This window comes from Pongo abelii, chromosome 19 (assembly GCF_028885655.2).
Source record: "Pongo abelii isolate AG06213 chromosome 19, NHGRI_mPonAbe1-v2.0_pri, whole genome shotgun sequence".
NCBI lineage: Eukaryota > Metazoa > Chordata > Mammalia > Primates > Hominidae > Pongo > Pongo abelii.
The window spans coordinates 98,088,018-98,102,573 of NC_072004.2; the positions used below are offsets into that span (position 1 = coordinate 98,088,018).

The following is a 14,556-nucleotide window of genomic DNA, read 5'->3' on the forward strand; positions in this document are numbered from 1 at the left end:
CGCGCCGCCCCGGCCGCATCCCCGGCAGCTCTGAAGCACCTGCGGGGAAGGAGGTCACCTTCCCTGGGCGCTTTAAATCATCCAGTGCTTACACCTGGATTCCGACGTGGGAAAAGAAGTAAGATTTCCCTCAAAGGCCTCCCTTAAGTCCTTTACTCCACCAAACACGAAGAAAAATCCCGGGGAGTGGGGGTGGGAAGAGTGACATTTTCCGATGGAAACCGACGGGAAAGGTGAGACCCGCACCCCACCCGCGCCACTCGCCACCAGAGGCATCGGAGACGCCGGCTCCGCGGCTCCAGTGAACCCAAACGAATTCAGCTCAGCCACGGGCTACCTGCTAAAGACCCTGAAAAGAATAGGGGGCAAAACGGGGTTCTGGGCAGGGCGTCAATCACGCTGCGAGGAAAATCCGATAACCGTGGAGCCCACAAGGAGCCAGGGGACCCGAGTGGGCGTGGCGCGCGGGGAGGGGCGGCCGCGCAGGAGGCTGGGGTTCTGCGCCGTCTCCCACCGACCTCGACCTCGGCCCGGGACCGCTGGCTGGGAGCGGTCACAACCCGGGGGGTGGGGGGGCGCGAAAGGCCGGGAGGGTGGGAGCCGGTTCGGGCCTGGTCCGGACCCCGGCTCGGGCTGGGAGCAGCGGCGAGGGCCGGGGCCGGGGGCTTCGGAGGGGAGCTCGGGCGGGGCTGGGGTCCCGGGTGGAAGGCCTGGCCGGAAAGGGGCGCCCAGGAGAGGCCTGAGAGTCAGGGACTCTGGGCTGCGGGAAGGCCCCGCCGAACAGGGCGACAGGGCCGCGCCTCGCGCCTCCTCACCGTGGTCCTGGTTGAAGCCGGCGTAGAGCAGCCCGTTGCCGTGAGGGTTACACGGCAGGAGGTTCATGGCGCTGCCGTGCTGGGTCGCCGCTCCTCAGCGCTGCATGCCGCTCGCGGGGGCCTGCGGTTTGGTTCCTTCGGGCCGGCGCTGAGGCCGCCGCGGCCGGAAGTGCCGGACGTACCTGCGTGCGTGCTGGACGTGCGTGCGTGCTGGACGTCCGTGCGTGCGTGCGCGCGCGCCCCACCAGGGAGCCTATGGGGCGCCGAGCGCATCTAACCGAAGCGAGGCGAGGCAAGGCAGGGTAGGGCGGGGCGAGGCAAGGCAAGGCGGGGAGAGGCGAGGAAAGGCGGGGAGAGGCGGGGAGGGCGGGGCGGGATGAGGCGGGGCGAGGCGGAGCGAGGCGGGGCGGGGAGGGGGTGGGGACGAGGCGGGGAGGGTCGGGGCGGAGGCGGGGCGGAGGCGGGGCGGGGCGCGGAGGGGCGGGGAGGGGGCGGGGAGGGGCGGGGAGGGGGCGGGGGGGGCGGGGAGGGGGCGGGGGGGCGGGGAGGGGGCGGGGAGGGGGGGCGGGGAGGGGGCGGGGGGGGCGGGGAGGGGGCGGGGAGGGGGCGGGGGGGCGGGGAGGGGGCGGGGGGGCGGGGAGGGGGCGGGGGGGCGGGGAGGGGGCGGGGGGGCGGGGAGGGGGCGGGGGGGCGGGGAGGGGGCGGGGGGGGCGGGAGCGCCGAGCACGTTCGCGGGAGGGCCTGGCTTTGTCATGCACGGGGTCGCCGCGGGAAGGAGGATGGCTCCTTGAGGGCTTGGCACGGATACCTGACGGTCAGAGGAAGGTGGGAGAGCCTGTAAGGGAGGCTGACCCAAAACTGAGGCCCAGTGCATCATCCCTCATGAGAGGCAAGCCCAGAAGCGCCACAATACTGCCCCCTTCAGGAGACAGAGACCCCCCAGGACACGGAGGCCCTCCAAGTCACTCAGCCCCCGCCAGGACACGCAGCTCCTGCAGGACACAGAGGGCGCCCAAGACACACAGTCCCCAGGACAGAGACCCCCCAGGACACAGAGGACCCCCAAGACACACAGTCTCCAGGACACAGAGCCCCCCACCCCAGGACACACAGTGCCCCCAGGACACAGAGGTCCCCCAGGACACAGCACTCCTAGGACACACAGCCCCCCCGCGACACAGAAACCCCCCCAGGACACAGCCTCCCCCAGTACACAGAGTCCTTTCCAGGACACATAGCCCCCCAGAGAACACACAGCTCCTCAGGACACAGAGGCCCCCCCTAAGACACAGCCCCCCCACGACACACAGCCCATAGAGGACACAGCCCCTTAGTACCCCACCTAAAGGACAGGTGGCCCTCACACAGCACAGTCCCCGCAGGACTCCGGGGTCCTCAGGTCACATTGTCCATGAGACACAGCCCCCCCAAGACACGCAGCCTCCCCAGGACACAGAGCCCCCCCCAATACACGCAGACCCCCAGGACACAGAGGCCTCCCAGGACACAGGACCCCCAGGACACGCACCCCCAAGACAGACCCCCAGGACACAGTGGCCTTCCAGGACACAGAAGCACCACCGAGGACACGTGCCCCTCCCCCCAGGACAGAGGCCCCCCTCCAGGTCATAAAGGCCCCCCCCCGGATATAGGGGCCCCCTAGGACACACAGCCCCTTAGGACCCCACCTAAAGGACAAGGTGGCCCTCACACAGCACAGCCCCCGCAGGACTCCGGGCCCCTCAGGTCACGTTGCTCACAGGGCACTGTTCTCCTCCACTCTTAGGGTCAGGCTGCTGGGGGCATCTTGGTCACAGAGCTTTGTCCCTGGGCTTGGCTCATGCAGTGGATGGCTGTGGAGGCCTGAGTGCTGGCCTTCGTGTCTCCTGCCCAGGGAGTCCTCTCCACCCCCCCTCCTCACTTTCCTGACCCCTCCTGGGCTCTCCCTGTTCCCTGCAGCACACCTGATCTCCTAGGAGGTTCTGACACCGTCCCCTCGCAGCCACCTGCCTCCACCCCTGTCTGTCATCCTCATTCCACCCTCGCCACTTGCCTGAGCTGGTGCTGACCTCTCAGCCATGGGGAGAAAGGAGCTGGACTGTAAGCTGAGATCACTGGCCCACTTGGGCCAGGCGGTCCCTGCGTCGTGGGCATTGAACACCTCGATTCCCATACAAGAGGGGCTCCTCCCTGAGAGTGACCAGGAGCCTTCCGATGGCGGAGCGAGTTGGGCCGCCCGGGTCCAAATCACAGAGCTGGGGAGAGACCTAAGTGCGGTCCAGGGGCTCAGCACCGTCTTCCCTGGAGGGCACTGGGTTCTCCTCTCTGCACACGTACCGGTACCTGCTGTGAGAAGTGTCACGTGGGGGAAGGAGAGAGGCGTGGGTAAGGGACATTTCCCTTCATTTTTCTGCTTGCCACCCTTGGGGCCTCCCTCAGTTCACATTTTACTCAGTCTCCCAGTGGCTGTACAGCCGGGGGCGGGGGCGTGTGTGGACATCCACACACAGCGCTGGTTGTGTCCTAACCAGGAAACTCAAAGCAGCCTTGCCCACCACAGTGGGTTAAATGGTGGCCTCAAAACATGTGTCCTGGGGGGCTGAGGAGGGAGGATGGCTTGAGCTCAGGAGGTTGAGGCTGAGGCCGCACTGAACTGAGATTGTGCCACTACACTCCAGCCTGGGCAACACAGCGAGACTCTGTCTCAAAAAAAAAAAAAGATAGGTCCACCTAGAACCTGAGAATAGGGGCTTCTTTAGGTAAAGATTCATTGCAGAAGTAATTAAGGATCTCGAGATAAGATCATCCTGGATTTGGGGTGGGCCTTAAAGCTGAGGACCGGCACCCTTGGAAGAGACAGGAAGGGAGGAGATACAGGGGGAAGGCCACCGGCGGCAGCCAGTGGGACTGGAGTACTCAGCCCTAAGTCAGCAAGTGCAGGAATCATGGGGCCACCAGGAGCCAGGAGAGGCATGAACGGTTCTTCCCCAGAGCCTCCGAGCCTGGGAAGGAACACCGGCTGTTGTCCAAGCCACCAGCCTGTGGGGCTTTGTTCCAGCAGCGCCAGGAATCCTGCCGTCCACTGATAGCTCAGAGGTCTCCACATGGAAGACCTGAAGTGCGACTCAGAGTGAGGGACACGGCTCATCTCGCCCACCCTTCTCTAAGGCAGGCAGAAAGCAGAGTCTCGCCTCTGGGGGTGGAGAGAATAGAAATTACACACACACACACACACACACACATATATATGTATTTATATATATATGTATATATCTCCTGGGCTCAGGTGATCCTCCCACCTCAGCCTCCTGAGTAGCTGGAACTACAGGTCCACACCACTATGCCAGCTTAATTTTTGTATTTTTAGTAGAGACAGGGTTTCATCATGTTGCCCAGGCTGGTCTTGAACTCCTAGGCTCAAAGGATATGCCTGCCTCAGCCTCCCAAAGTGCTGGGATTCCAGGTGTGAGCCGCTGTACCTGGCCTAACGATGTAGTGTTTAAAGATACAACATATTTGGACAGAAACATATAAAGAAAACCAGGAGGATGGTTTGCACGGAATTGGAGATGGTGGTGACTGCTCGGGGCAAGAGAAGAATCTACAGTCGGCCGGGCGTGGCGGCTCACTCCTGTAATCCCAGCACTTTGGGAGGCCAAGGCGGGCTGATTGCCTGAGGTCAGCAGTTTGAGACCAGCCTGGCTAACACAGTGAAACCCCATCTCTACTAAAAATAGAAAAATTAGCTGGGTGTGGTGGCGGGCTTCTGTAGTCTCAGTCTCAGTTACCTGGGAGGCTGAGCCAGGAGAATCGCTTGAACCCAGGAGGCGGAGGCTGCTGTGAGCTGAGATGGCACCACTGCACTCCAGCCTGGGTGACAAGAGCGAGACTGTCTCAACAACAACAAAAAAAGAATCTGCAACAGGGGAAGGGCGTGTGGTTGACCCTGAAGAACAGCCCCCAACGACACCCCATCCCCGTGCTCAGAGCTTGTGCATGTGTTGCCGTATATGGCAGCGGGGACTTTGCAGATGTGACTACCTCAAGGACCTTGAGATGGGGAGGTTAACCTGGATGATCCAGGTGGGATCACGAGGGTCCTTACAGGAAAGAGGGAAGAGAGTCGTTGAGAGAGAGGGGTGTAGTGTGACCACAGAGGCAGACTGGAGGGATGCAGCCAGGAGCCCAGGAATGCTGCTGTCTAGAGGCTCAGGAGGCCAGAGATTGACTCCTCCTGGAGATTCCAGAAGGAACCACCCCTACGAATACCTTTATTTTAGCCCATTCCTCCAGAACTGTAAGAGAATAAATGTGTGTTCCTTTAAGTCACTAACTTTGTGTTACTTTGTGATAGTTTGTATTAGACTGAAGAATGGCCCTCAAAGATACCAGGTTGTCATCTCTGGAAACTTTAAATGTGTTATTCCTGGCTGGGCACAGTGACTCACACCTGTAATCCCAGCACTTTGGGAGGCCGAGGTGGGTGGATCATGAGGTCAGGAGTTCAAGACCAGCCTGACCAACATGGCAAAAACCTGTCTACTAAAAATACAAAAATTAGCCAGGCATGGTGGCAGACGGACACCTGTAATCCCAGCTACTTGGGAGGCTGAGGCAGGAGAATCGCTTGAACCCGGAAGGCAGAGGTTGCAGTGAGCAGAGATCGGGCCATTGCACTCCAGCCTCAGCAAGAGAGAGACTCCGTCTCAAAAAAAATTAATAAAATAAATACTTAAAGAAGGTATTCTCTTATTTTGGAAAAAGGGTCTCTGCAGATGTGATAAAGCGAGAAGCCCTGAGACAGGAAGACTGTCCCGAATTGTCTGGACGTCCCCAAGTGCCATCACATGCTTCTTCAGGCAGAGGAAGGATTGACCAACAGAAAACACCACATGGGGACGGAGGTGGAGACTGCAGTGATGTGGCCACAAGCCCAGGAATGCCCAGGGCCCCCAGAAGCTGGAAGAGGCCGGAAGGACCCTGCCAGAGCCTCCAGAGGGCGCCATGCCTTGATCTCAGCCCAGTGATGCTGATTTTGGACTTGGACTCCAGAACAGTGACGGAACACACTTCTGTTGTTTCAGGCCCCCGGGGCTGTGGTAGTTTATTACAGCAACAGTAACAGACCTTGAAACCCACGCCGAGGGCTTGGCAGGTAAGACTCTACTTCTCCTTCCGCTTCAGCTGCTGCGTGTTGGGCACACAGGTGTTGATATTCATAACAGTACTACTGTTCATTCAGATAGACACACATGAGCTGTTACATGTAGGATCCATTTCACAAATAGAACCATTAGAGGACCTTTTAAGAAACCCATCTCCCTTATCCCCATTTCTGTAGTGGAATGTGGAGCAATGTTAAGATTTCAGCCTGGGCACTCTGGAACCTTTAATCCTCATGCCTGTAATCTCAGCACTTTGGGAGGCTGAGGTGGGAGGATCACTTGAGCCCAGGAATTTGAGACCAGCCTGGGCAACTTATGAAGACCCTGTCGCCAAAAAAAAAAAAAAAAAAAAAAAAAAGGCCTGGTGTAATGGTGCACACCTGCAGTCAGCTACTCCGGAGGGTGAGGTGGGAGGACCACTGAGCCCAGGATTCAAGGCTGCAGTAAACTGTGATTGCGCCGCTGCACTCCAGCCTGAGCAACAGAGTGAGACCCTGTCTCTAAAAGAAAGAAAGAAAAACATTCAAGGCAAGGAATCAAGAAACCAGCAGATGGTGGCGATTGGCTTTGAGCAACACACGGATTCTTCCTCCAGCTGAATTGGAAGGTCAGCGTCTGTCCGGTCAAAGGCATGGAGACCGGTATGCCTGCACCAAGGAAGAGCAAGGCAGCCCCTGGGCACAGCGAGGCCTGGAAGGCTCCTGTTGGACCTGGCCCCGCGGACAAGGCTGCCCTGTGACTGAGGAGGCAGGACAAGAGCAGGGTCCCCTCTGCACACAGGTGGGAGCAGTACCCACCTGCCCAACGACCAACACTCCCCATCCTGCTGGATGTGAGTGACTGCCACTTTTCACCAATGACACCTTGCACCTTGCTCCACTTTTCTCACCTTATAGATAAGAATTATTAACATAGTAAGTCCCAGAGTCACCCCTGCTTCCTGACAGCCTCAAACAGGGTGTAGCAGTTGCCGTGAATGCTCCCCAAAACCTCCATGAAGCTGCCCAAGTCCCGCCCATCCTCCCCGACTCCCCAGCACCCTCTCGATGGTCGGGGGCTCCGTGCTACAGCAAGTCAGGGGCGTTCACGGTGGCCTTTGGCTCACAGCCTTGACAGCACCTCTGGGCTGCTGGGAAGCAGCCGGTCACCTCGCCTAGAAGAGGGTGAAGGCTGGAGCAACAGAACTGCTTTGAGACTAGGTGGAGTTTGGAATCCCTCTCCACAGTGGCTCGGGACCCCTGTGCTCCAGCAGGGTTTGCTGTCCTCATGGGAATGTAGAGGAGAAGAAACAGTATCAGCTCGAGTTCAGCACTGCGGCAGGGTAGGGACAGTGGTTTTATTTTTATTTGAGATGGAGCCTCACTCTGTCACTCAGGCTGGAGTGCAGTGGTGCAATCTCAGCTCACTGCAACCTCCACCTCCCAGGTCCAAGCAATTTTCATGCCTCAGCCTCCTCAGTAGCTGGGACTATAGACATGCACCACCATGCTCGGCTAGTGTTTTGTATTTTTAGTAGAGACGGGGTTTCGCCATGTTGCCCAGGCTGGTCTTGAACTCCTAAGCTCAGGCAGTCCACCTACCTCAGCCTCCCAAAGTGTTAGGATTACAGACATGAGGCACCGCACCCTGCCAGGACAGTGGTTTCAAAAGGCAGGTGCCAGCCTTTCTTAAGAGAAGAAAGGTGTGTAAAAATCTGTAGATCTAAAGCAACAGGCCACACCTCTGAACATGACAAGAAAATGACAAAGTTTCTCTAAGATTTAATTTATATTTATGTTTTGTGTATATTCACCACCCAAACACACAGTTTTCTACTTAGTCCGGTCTGTATTAGGTTTCTTCTGTTTTTGATCCGCCTTGGTTTGCTGTAGCACTTTCTGCTGTGAGCGTAACTCACTTCCTTGTAGGAGTTTCCTGAGGCTGCCATAACAATCGCCACAAACCTGATGGCTTAAATAACAAATACTTATTTTCTCGTAGCTCTGGAAGCCGGAAGTCCAAAACCAATACCTTGGCAGGGCTGTGCTCCCTCTGGGAGATCTCGGGGAGCCTCCTTGCTGCCTGTTCTGCTTCTGGGGACTTCTGGTGGTGTTTCCCTGGAGGGCCAAGGCCTCCGGGCGGCCCGTGTGTTCCGTGAACACCTCCAAAGGGCTCTGAGTCACAAAGCCTTGGGAAACTTGATTTTATTCCTTCTAGGACATTCTTGGTAGTCCTAAGGAGCCGTCAATTACAAAACAAGAAAAAGGAAGGAAGAGAAAAATACAGGTTTGGCCTGGTTTAATGTTGCAAAGGGAGGATCCGTTTCCTTACCCTCCACCATCACCGAGCCGGGAACAGAGGGAGAAGAGGCCCCTCAACGTGGGTTTCTTCAACGTGGACTCTCCTTTCTTTGCATCTCAGTGTCCTTGTGTTTGCAGCTGGGAGGTCAGCCCTGTCGTCCTCACCCCGACCTGTGGCACAGCAGAGAGAAGGGTGCAGAGGTCTTCACAGTGTGTCTGCACAAGGCTGGCCACCCTCTCCAGACACTGTCCCCTCAGGGTTCACCTTCTGTTCACAGACCACACCCCTGCCTCCCCATGCACTTTGTCCCCGTGGCTGCCGTGCCCAGGTGGCCACACACCCCCCAGCCTGGCTCCACCCGCAGGGACCAGTGCTCCTCTCTCCTGCCTGGGCCTCAGTTCCACCATCTCTGAATACAGGCTTTGCCCCTATTCTAGGGTCCCTTAAATTTCTTTTTTTTTTTTTTTTTTTTTTTGACGGAGTTTCACTTGTCGCCCGGGCTGGGGTGCAGTGGTGTGATCTCGGCTCACTGCAACCCCCGCCTCCCAGGTTCAAGCGATTCTCCTGCTTCAGCCTCCTGAGTAGCTGGCATTACAGGTGTGTGCTGCCATGCCAAGCCAATTTTTGTAATTTTATTAGAGACGGGGTTGCATCACGTTGGCCAGGCTGGTCTTGAACTCCTGACCTCTGATCCGGCCGCCTCGGCCTCCTGAAGTGCTGGGATTACAGGTGTGAGCCATCACGCCCAGCCAGGTCCCTTAAGTTTCTAAGAATCTACAGATCATCAGCAGGAACTAGGAACATCTGGGCATTTTCTCGCTTTGTTTTTTTGGTTTAGTCCCTCATTTGCAACCCCCAGCCACAGAGAAACGTTCAACAGCGTGACCAGGGAAGAGCGCGGCCCCGGAGGTCTTTGGGGTCAGCCCTGCTCTGAAGCAGTCGGTGTCAGGGGCTGCATCTTCATGGGGAATCTCCAACAGCCCCTCGGAGCTCCTTACCGAGGCTCAGGAGCACGGCTCTGATTTCTCAGACAGGCACATGCCTGGGTGCCAGCTTTTAACTCTTCGCTCTCTCCTCCTCTGCACTTCTGTTCCGGAAAAGGAATCCTTTCTCAACAGGCGACAACAGTTCAAGGATTCAGCCTTGTTGCCAGTGTCGTGTATTAGCTCCGATATGTGATGTCTACACCAGGCAGTGGCACGGTGAAGTAAAGGGCTATAATAAATACACACAATCTGGCCGGGCGCAGTGGCTCATGCCTGTAATCCCAGCATTTTGGTAGGCCGAGGTGGGTGGATCACCTGAGGTTAGGAGTTCAAGACCAGCCTGACCAACATGGTGAAACCCCATCTCTACTAAAAATACAAAAATTAGCCGGGCGTGGTGGCAAACCCCTGTAATCCCAGCTACTCGGGAGGCTGAGGCAGGAGAATCGCTTGAACCCGGAAGGCAGAGGTTGCGGTGAGCCCAGATCGTGCCATTGCACTCCACCCTGGGCAACAAGAGCGAAACTCTATCTCAAAAATAAATAAATAAAATAAATAAATACAAAATTCGAAAGAACCGGCCGCCAACTCTACCGACAGAGAAACAACTATACATTTTATTGTTGAGAAACATTTTCTTAGTAAGTGTTTTCACTTCATTCTTTACTGAAACAGCTCTTCCTTGACCTGTCAAAACTGCGTTGTCTGTGTTCAACATAACTAGAGGTATCTTTGGCATTTTCTTCCCTTAGCTTCATAACTTGTAGAATATCTTGTACAAAAAACTGTAGATTTACAGAAAAATATGCATATAAATCACTTATTAATCCCAAAGTGTAGTAAATAACTAGCAAAAACTTTATCAAATCCATTTCATACACAAACTGGACAGATCAGTTGCACATAACCTCTACATCTGCAGCGTTTTATAAATTGGTGCTTTGACATTAAAAAGGAGGTTTACAAAAAGACCCCTCTCGTAATATCAGTGACTCTAAATTATCCCACTACCATTGCTTCTCAAATTCCACTGAATTTATACTAATCACTCCAATATCACCGTTCTTACAAAAGCAGTTATTTTAAGGAAAAAGTTGCAGTGCAATCATGATAAAGTAACATTCAGAATTTCATGTTACCAAGAGTTGAGCAGAGTACTAATTTTCCCTTTATAAACACATCGAAAACAAGAGCTTCATGCACATCCACGTAGAAATTCGAAGTCTGATGGTGTAGTGTGTTTCCATCACACGGAAGGCGTCGCACACATTTGCAAGCAGCATTCGCCGAGAGAAACCGGAATCTGAGATGCATCCGCCAGCTGCCAGGGGTAACGCCGAGTTTCTCCTGGAGAGATTCCACCCTGTTTCTTTCAGTGCCTTCCTTAAGAAATTTTGCAGCTGTTTCTGGTGCAGTTTTTGGGGGGGCTCTGGGGGGGGCGGACGAGCTTCACTTTACGGAGGCTGCTCCTTTTGTGGGTGGAGCTGGTGGTGAGGGAGTAGGAACGGCCGTGCATCATCCTGGCGTTCAGGCCGTTGGCCATCGAGAAGGACTTGAGGTGGCTTCTTAAGGCAATGGGGAGCGGGAGCTTGTCCACCAGGTGCACCGGCGTGCAGGACACGACCGCCCGGCAGCAGAGGTCTTGCAAGCTCAGCACTTGGGAGAGAAAAGATAAACCATGCTTAGTGGATGTCCCCACCTGGGCTGGCCATGAGGGGTGGTGCCCACACCTGTTTTCCCGCCTTCCCAAGGCTTGGATACCCGTGGCCCTGGCTTGTACATGCAGCAAGCCCTGCCACGACGTCCCCTCTGCCCCTACAGATCCCAGGAGCTCCCTCATGAGCTTTCTGACAAAGCTGTAGTAATTACTTCTCTCAAATGCCTTGCTCTGAGAACGGACACAGTGGCCTTGAGACGGGTCCCGGGAGGCAGACACTTATCCAGGGGGCCGCTGAACCACCTCGGCATCCGGAGGGCAGAGGTGGCGCCCGGAATAGCCCCTGGGCCTACCCTTGCTCGGCCGCCAGAGCCGGTCCATCCCATGCCGCAGCAGCACGATCCTGGCCAGCTCCGTGAACGACTCCGTGATGTTGAAATTGCACAGAGGGCTGACCTCAAAGAAGGTCACGCCCAGGCGCTCGGCGTAGGCCTGGGCCTGCTCCGTGGGCACCTGCCGCTTGAACGCCAGGTGCAGGCGGTTCCCCACCAGGATCTTGGGGACTCCGGGGGCATGCTAGTGGGCAGGAGAAAGGCGAGGAGCATGGGTTACTTGAGTGAGATTTTGTTGTCGTCGTAATGTGGGTGCTTTGGGTCGAGGAACACCCCACGAGTTCATGTCCACCCAGAACCTCAGCACGGGACCTCGTTTGGAAAGACAGTCTTTGCAGACGTAAATCTTTAGGGTGCGGCCGCGCTGAATTAGCGCCCTCATCTAATGTCTGGTGTTCTTGGGAGAAGAGAAGACACAGACACTCGGAGGAGGCCACATGACGTGAAGGCAGAGGCTGGAGCGGTGCAGCCACAAAGCAGGGGGGGCCCAGGGTTTCCGGCACCACCGAGAGCTGGGAGAGGCGGCTGTAGGGAAGCAGCCCTGCCAACACCTTGGTTTTGGGCTCTGGCCTCCAGAACTGTGAGAGAATGCATTTCTGTTGTTCAGGACGCCCAGGTTGTGGTTGTCGGTTCTAGCAGCCCCGGGACACTCATACAGTGGGCTTAGTGTTGACCACGCCATGTTGCCATTGCCAGGCGGGCTGGTCTGCGTGCCAGGAGGCACAAGTGCCGGTCACTGCTGGTCAGCCCAGCCCGACCACAGCAGGGAGTGAAGCAGGCCAAACCTGACCCCACGCACAGCCGAGGTACACCGTGGACGCTCGTTTCGTCTGGACCAGCTTCCTGAGCTTTGGTGATTCTCTGTAGCTACACTCGTGAGCCCAGCCCTATCCAGTGCTGTGCCGAGGTGAGGCACCCTCCTTCCTGCCGGAGCCCCATCCAGTGCCCTGGCCCGTGATCCATGGGTACCCATGAGCCCTGGAGGGCCCGGCCCTAATTCCTGGCCTGACGTCCTCCCAAGCTCACAGGGATCTTGGGCAGTGGCATTTCTACAACATACCTCATCGATCTCCTTAATCCATCGATCAATGCCGTCGAAAGACCAGCGGTTCGCAATGTCATAGACCAGGATCACACCCTGGGGGAGAGGTCACAGGCTCAGCACGCAGAACACAGATGCAGGCACAGCTGTGGCCATGCACACAGAGACATACAACTAACTCAATAACCACTTTCCTTATTTTAACACAAAGTACATAATTTTGATTTATCAACTGAATGTAGCAGTTTTATGATCATTTCCAATGATATTTCATAAGCTCAATGATAAACCCTCAAATGTCACGATGAGCTGGGGACTAGAACTCACACCCATGAGCCACTCCAGGAACACAGGATGCAGGGGCACTGCAGTAATTGCCACCTCTCGAGGAGTGTGGCCCACTCACCTGGATGGATTGCATGCATACACGTGCACATACACATACAGCTCACGCACACACAGGCACTCATGCACAGATGCATGCACACACAGTGCACGTGCCTGCACACGTTGCATACACACACGCAGGCACTCATGCACAGACGCATACACAGTGCACATACCTGCACAAGTGTACACACATGTACTCATGCACAGACGCACACAGTGCATACCTGCACACATGTTGCATACACATACACGTAGGCACTCATGCACAGATGCACGCACACACAGTGCACACACGCAGTTCATGTGTGCACATGCATGCACAAACAGGCAAGCACACACGTACACGTTACACACAAGCAGGCACTCATGCACAGACTCATACACGGCACATACCTGCACACATGTACACACACATGCACAGGCACTCATGCACAGATGCACGCATACACAGGGCATGTACCTTCACTCACGTGTAAACACACACATGCACAGGCACTCACGCACAGATGCATACACAGTGCAAGTACCTGCACACATGTGTACACATGCACGTGCAGGCACTCATGCACAGACGCATACACAGTGCACGTACCTGCACACACATGTACACACATGCACAGGCACTCATGCACAGATGCACATACACAGTGCACGTACCTACACACGTGTACACACACGCACAGGCACTCATGCACAGATGCACACATACGCTGCACATACCTGCACACGTGTACACACACACACACACAGGCACTCATGCAGACATATGCACAGTGCACGTACCTGCACACACGTGCACACACACACACATGCACAGGCACTCATGCACAGATGCACGCATACACAGTGCACGTACCTGCACACATGTGTACATGCACACACACTCCCGTAAATGCATGCTTACATCCCTAATACTGATGAAGTCTTTCAAACAACCAACCACTCTACAGCACGTTTTTAGACTCTCAGCACCAATTTATACGTCAGCTTAACCACCTTGTCCTCCAATCACCCATTGAAGGATGGTAAGTTAGGCATTGTAAATGTTATTATTCCAAGTCGGTTTGATCTCCCAGCTCGGGGGATGCTGTGTTACCTGTGCACCCCGGGAGTAGGAGCGGAATATGGTACAAAATCTTCCCTGGCCCGAAGTATCCCTGGAAAAGATGTTGGAGACCGTTAAGAAGAAACCAGTGCTTCTTCCTGACAACAGGTTCTGGGACTTCAGAGCCACAGCGAGTGCACCACACACCCGCCAGTCAGCGGCCACCACGCCGCCAGCATGAGACCCCAACAAAACTGTCCCATGTCCCCGACGGGATCCAGGTGTTGGGATGTCCTCCCAGGCTCATGCTCTTCTCTGTCATTTAAAAATTCAAATTAGAAAAAATAGTGACGGTTTTAACATAATTCTCAGATATTTAAATACATTCAATGTAGGCTTTAAAAAACTTGTTGAATCTGGAGATAAATCTATGCAGTAAGGAGTGTGGGTCTACACCGGGGAGAGAGGCCAGTGGGATCCCCGCTCTTCCAGTTCAACTGTAAGAGCTCATGTGGAGTCAGCCCTTCCAATGTGCCCCTAGAAGGGGAGGGATACAGGGAACTGCGTGGCGTGAGCTGAAGGCAGGGCTTGAGTTCTCAGATGATGGCACACACAGCAGGTACTGGGACCCACAAAGACCAGAACGGAGCTCCAAGAAACAAATGAAAGGCTGGGCTTGGCGGCTCACGCCGGTAATCCCAGCGCTTTGGGAGGCCAAGGCAGGCTGATCACCCGAGGTCAGGAGTTGGAGACCAGCCTGGCCAACATGGTGAAACCCCGTCTC

At 55.7% G+C, this 14,556-nt stretch overlaps 2 protein-coding genes and 1 long non-coding RNA gene across 4 annotated transcripts in view; 1 reads left to right on the forward strand and 2 right to left on the reverse strand.

Annotated features, from left to right (window-relative positions):
• WDR45B (WD repeat domain 45B) overlaps window positions 1-965 on the reverse strand; it is a 34,701-nt gene extending 33,736 nt beyond the window's left edge. Inside the window, 1 exon segment of the mRNA NM_001134042.1 lies at window positions 816-965. Within this exon segment, the coding sequence (NP_001127514.1) occupies window positions 816-882 (67 nt within the window). The 5' untranslated portion in view covers window positions 883-965.
• A 576-nt stretch (window positions 966-1,541) lies between these two features.
• On the forward strand, window positions 1,542-10,200 carry LOC134760580 (uncharacterized). Of its 2 annotated transcripts, none has more exons than XR_010138357.1 (3): window positions 1,542-3,200; window positions 5,580-5,970; window positions 7,961-10,200. It is a non-coding gene; the product is annotated as an uncharacterized LOC134760580 (long non-coding RNA). The 2 variants fall into 2 exon arrangements; XR_010138356.1 differs by having other exon boundaries at window positions 1,549-3,200; window positions 8,177-10,200.
• Window positions 9,838-14,556, reverse strand: part of RAB40B (RAB40B, member RAS oncogene family) — a 38,956-nt gene continuing 34,237 nt past the window's right edge. The window contains exons 3-6 of the mRNA XM_002827990.6: window positions 13,824-13,884; window positions 12,356-12,433; window positions 11,257-11,479; window positions 9,838-10,902 (exon numbers count right to left, since the gene is read on the reverse strand). Coding sequence (XP_002828036.2) covers window positions 10,631-10,902; window positions 11,257-11,479; window positions 12,356-12,433; window positions 13,824-13,884 — 634 coding nt within the window. The 3' untranslated portion in view covers window positions 9,838-10,630. The remainder of the gene's footprint in view (window positions 10,903-11,256; window positions 11,480-12,355; window positions 12,434-13,823; window positions 13,885-14,556) is intronic.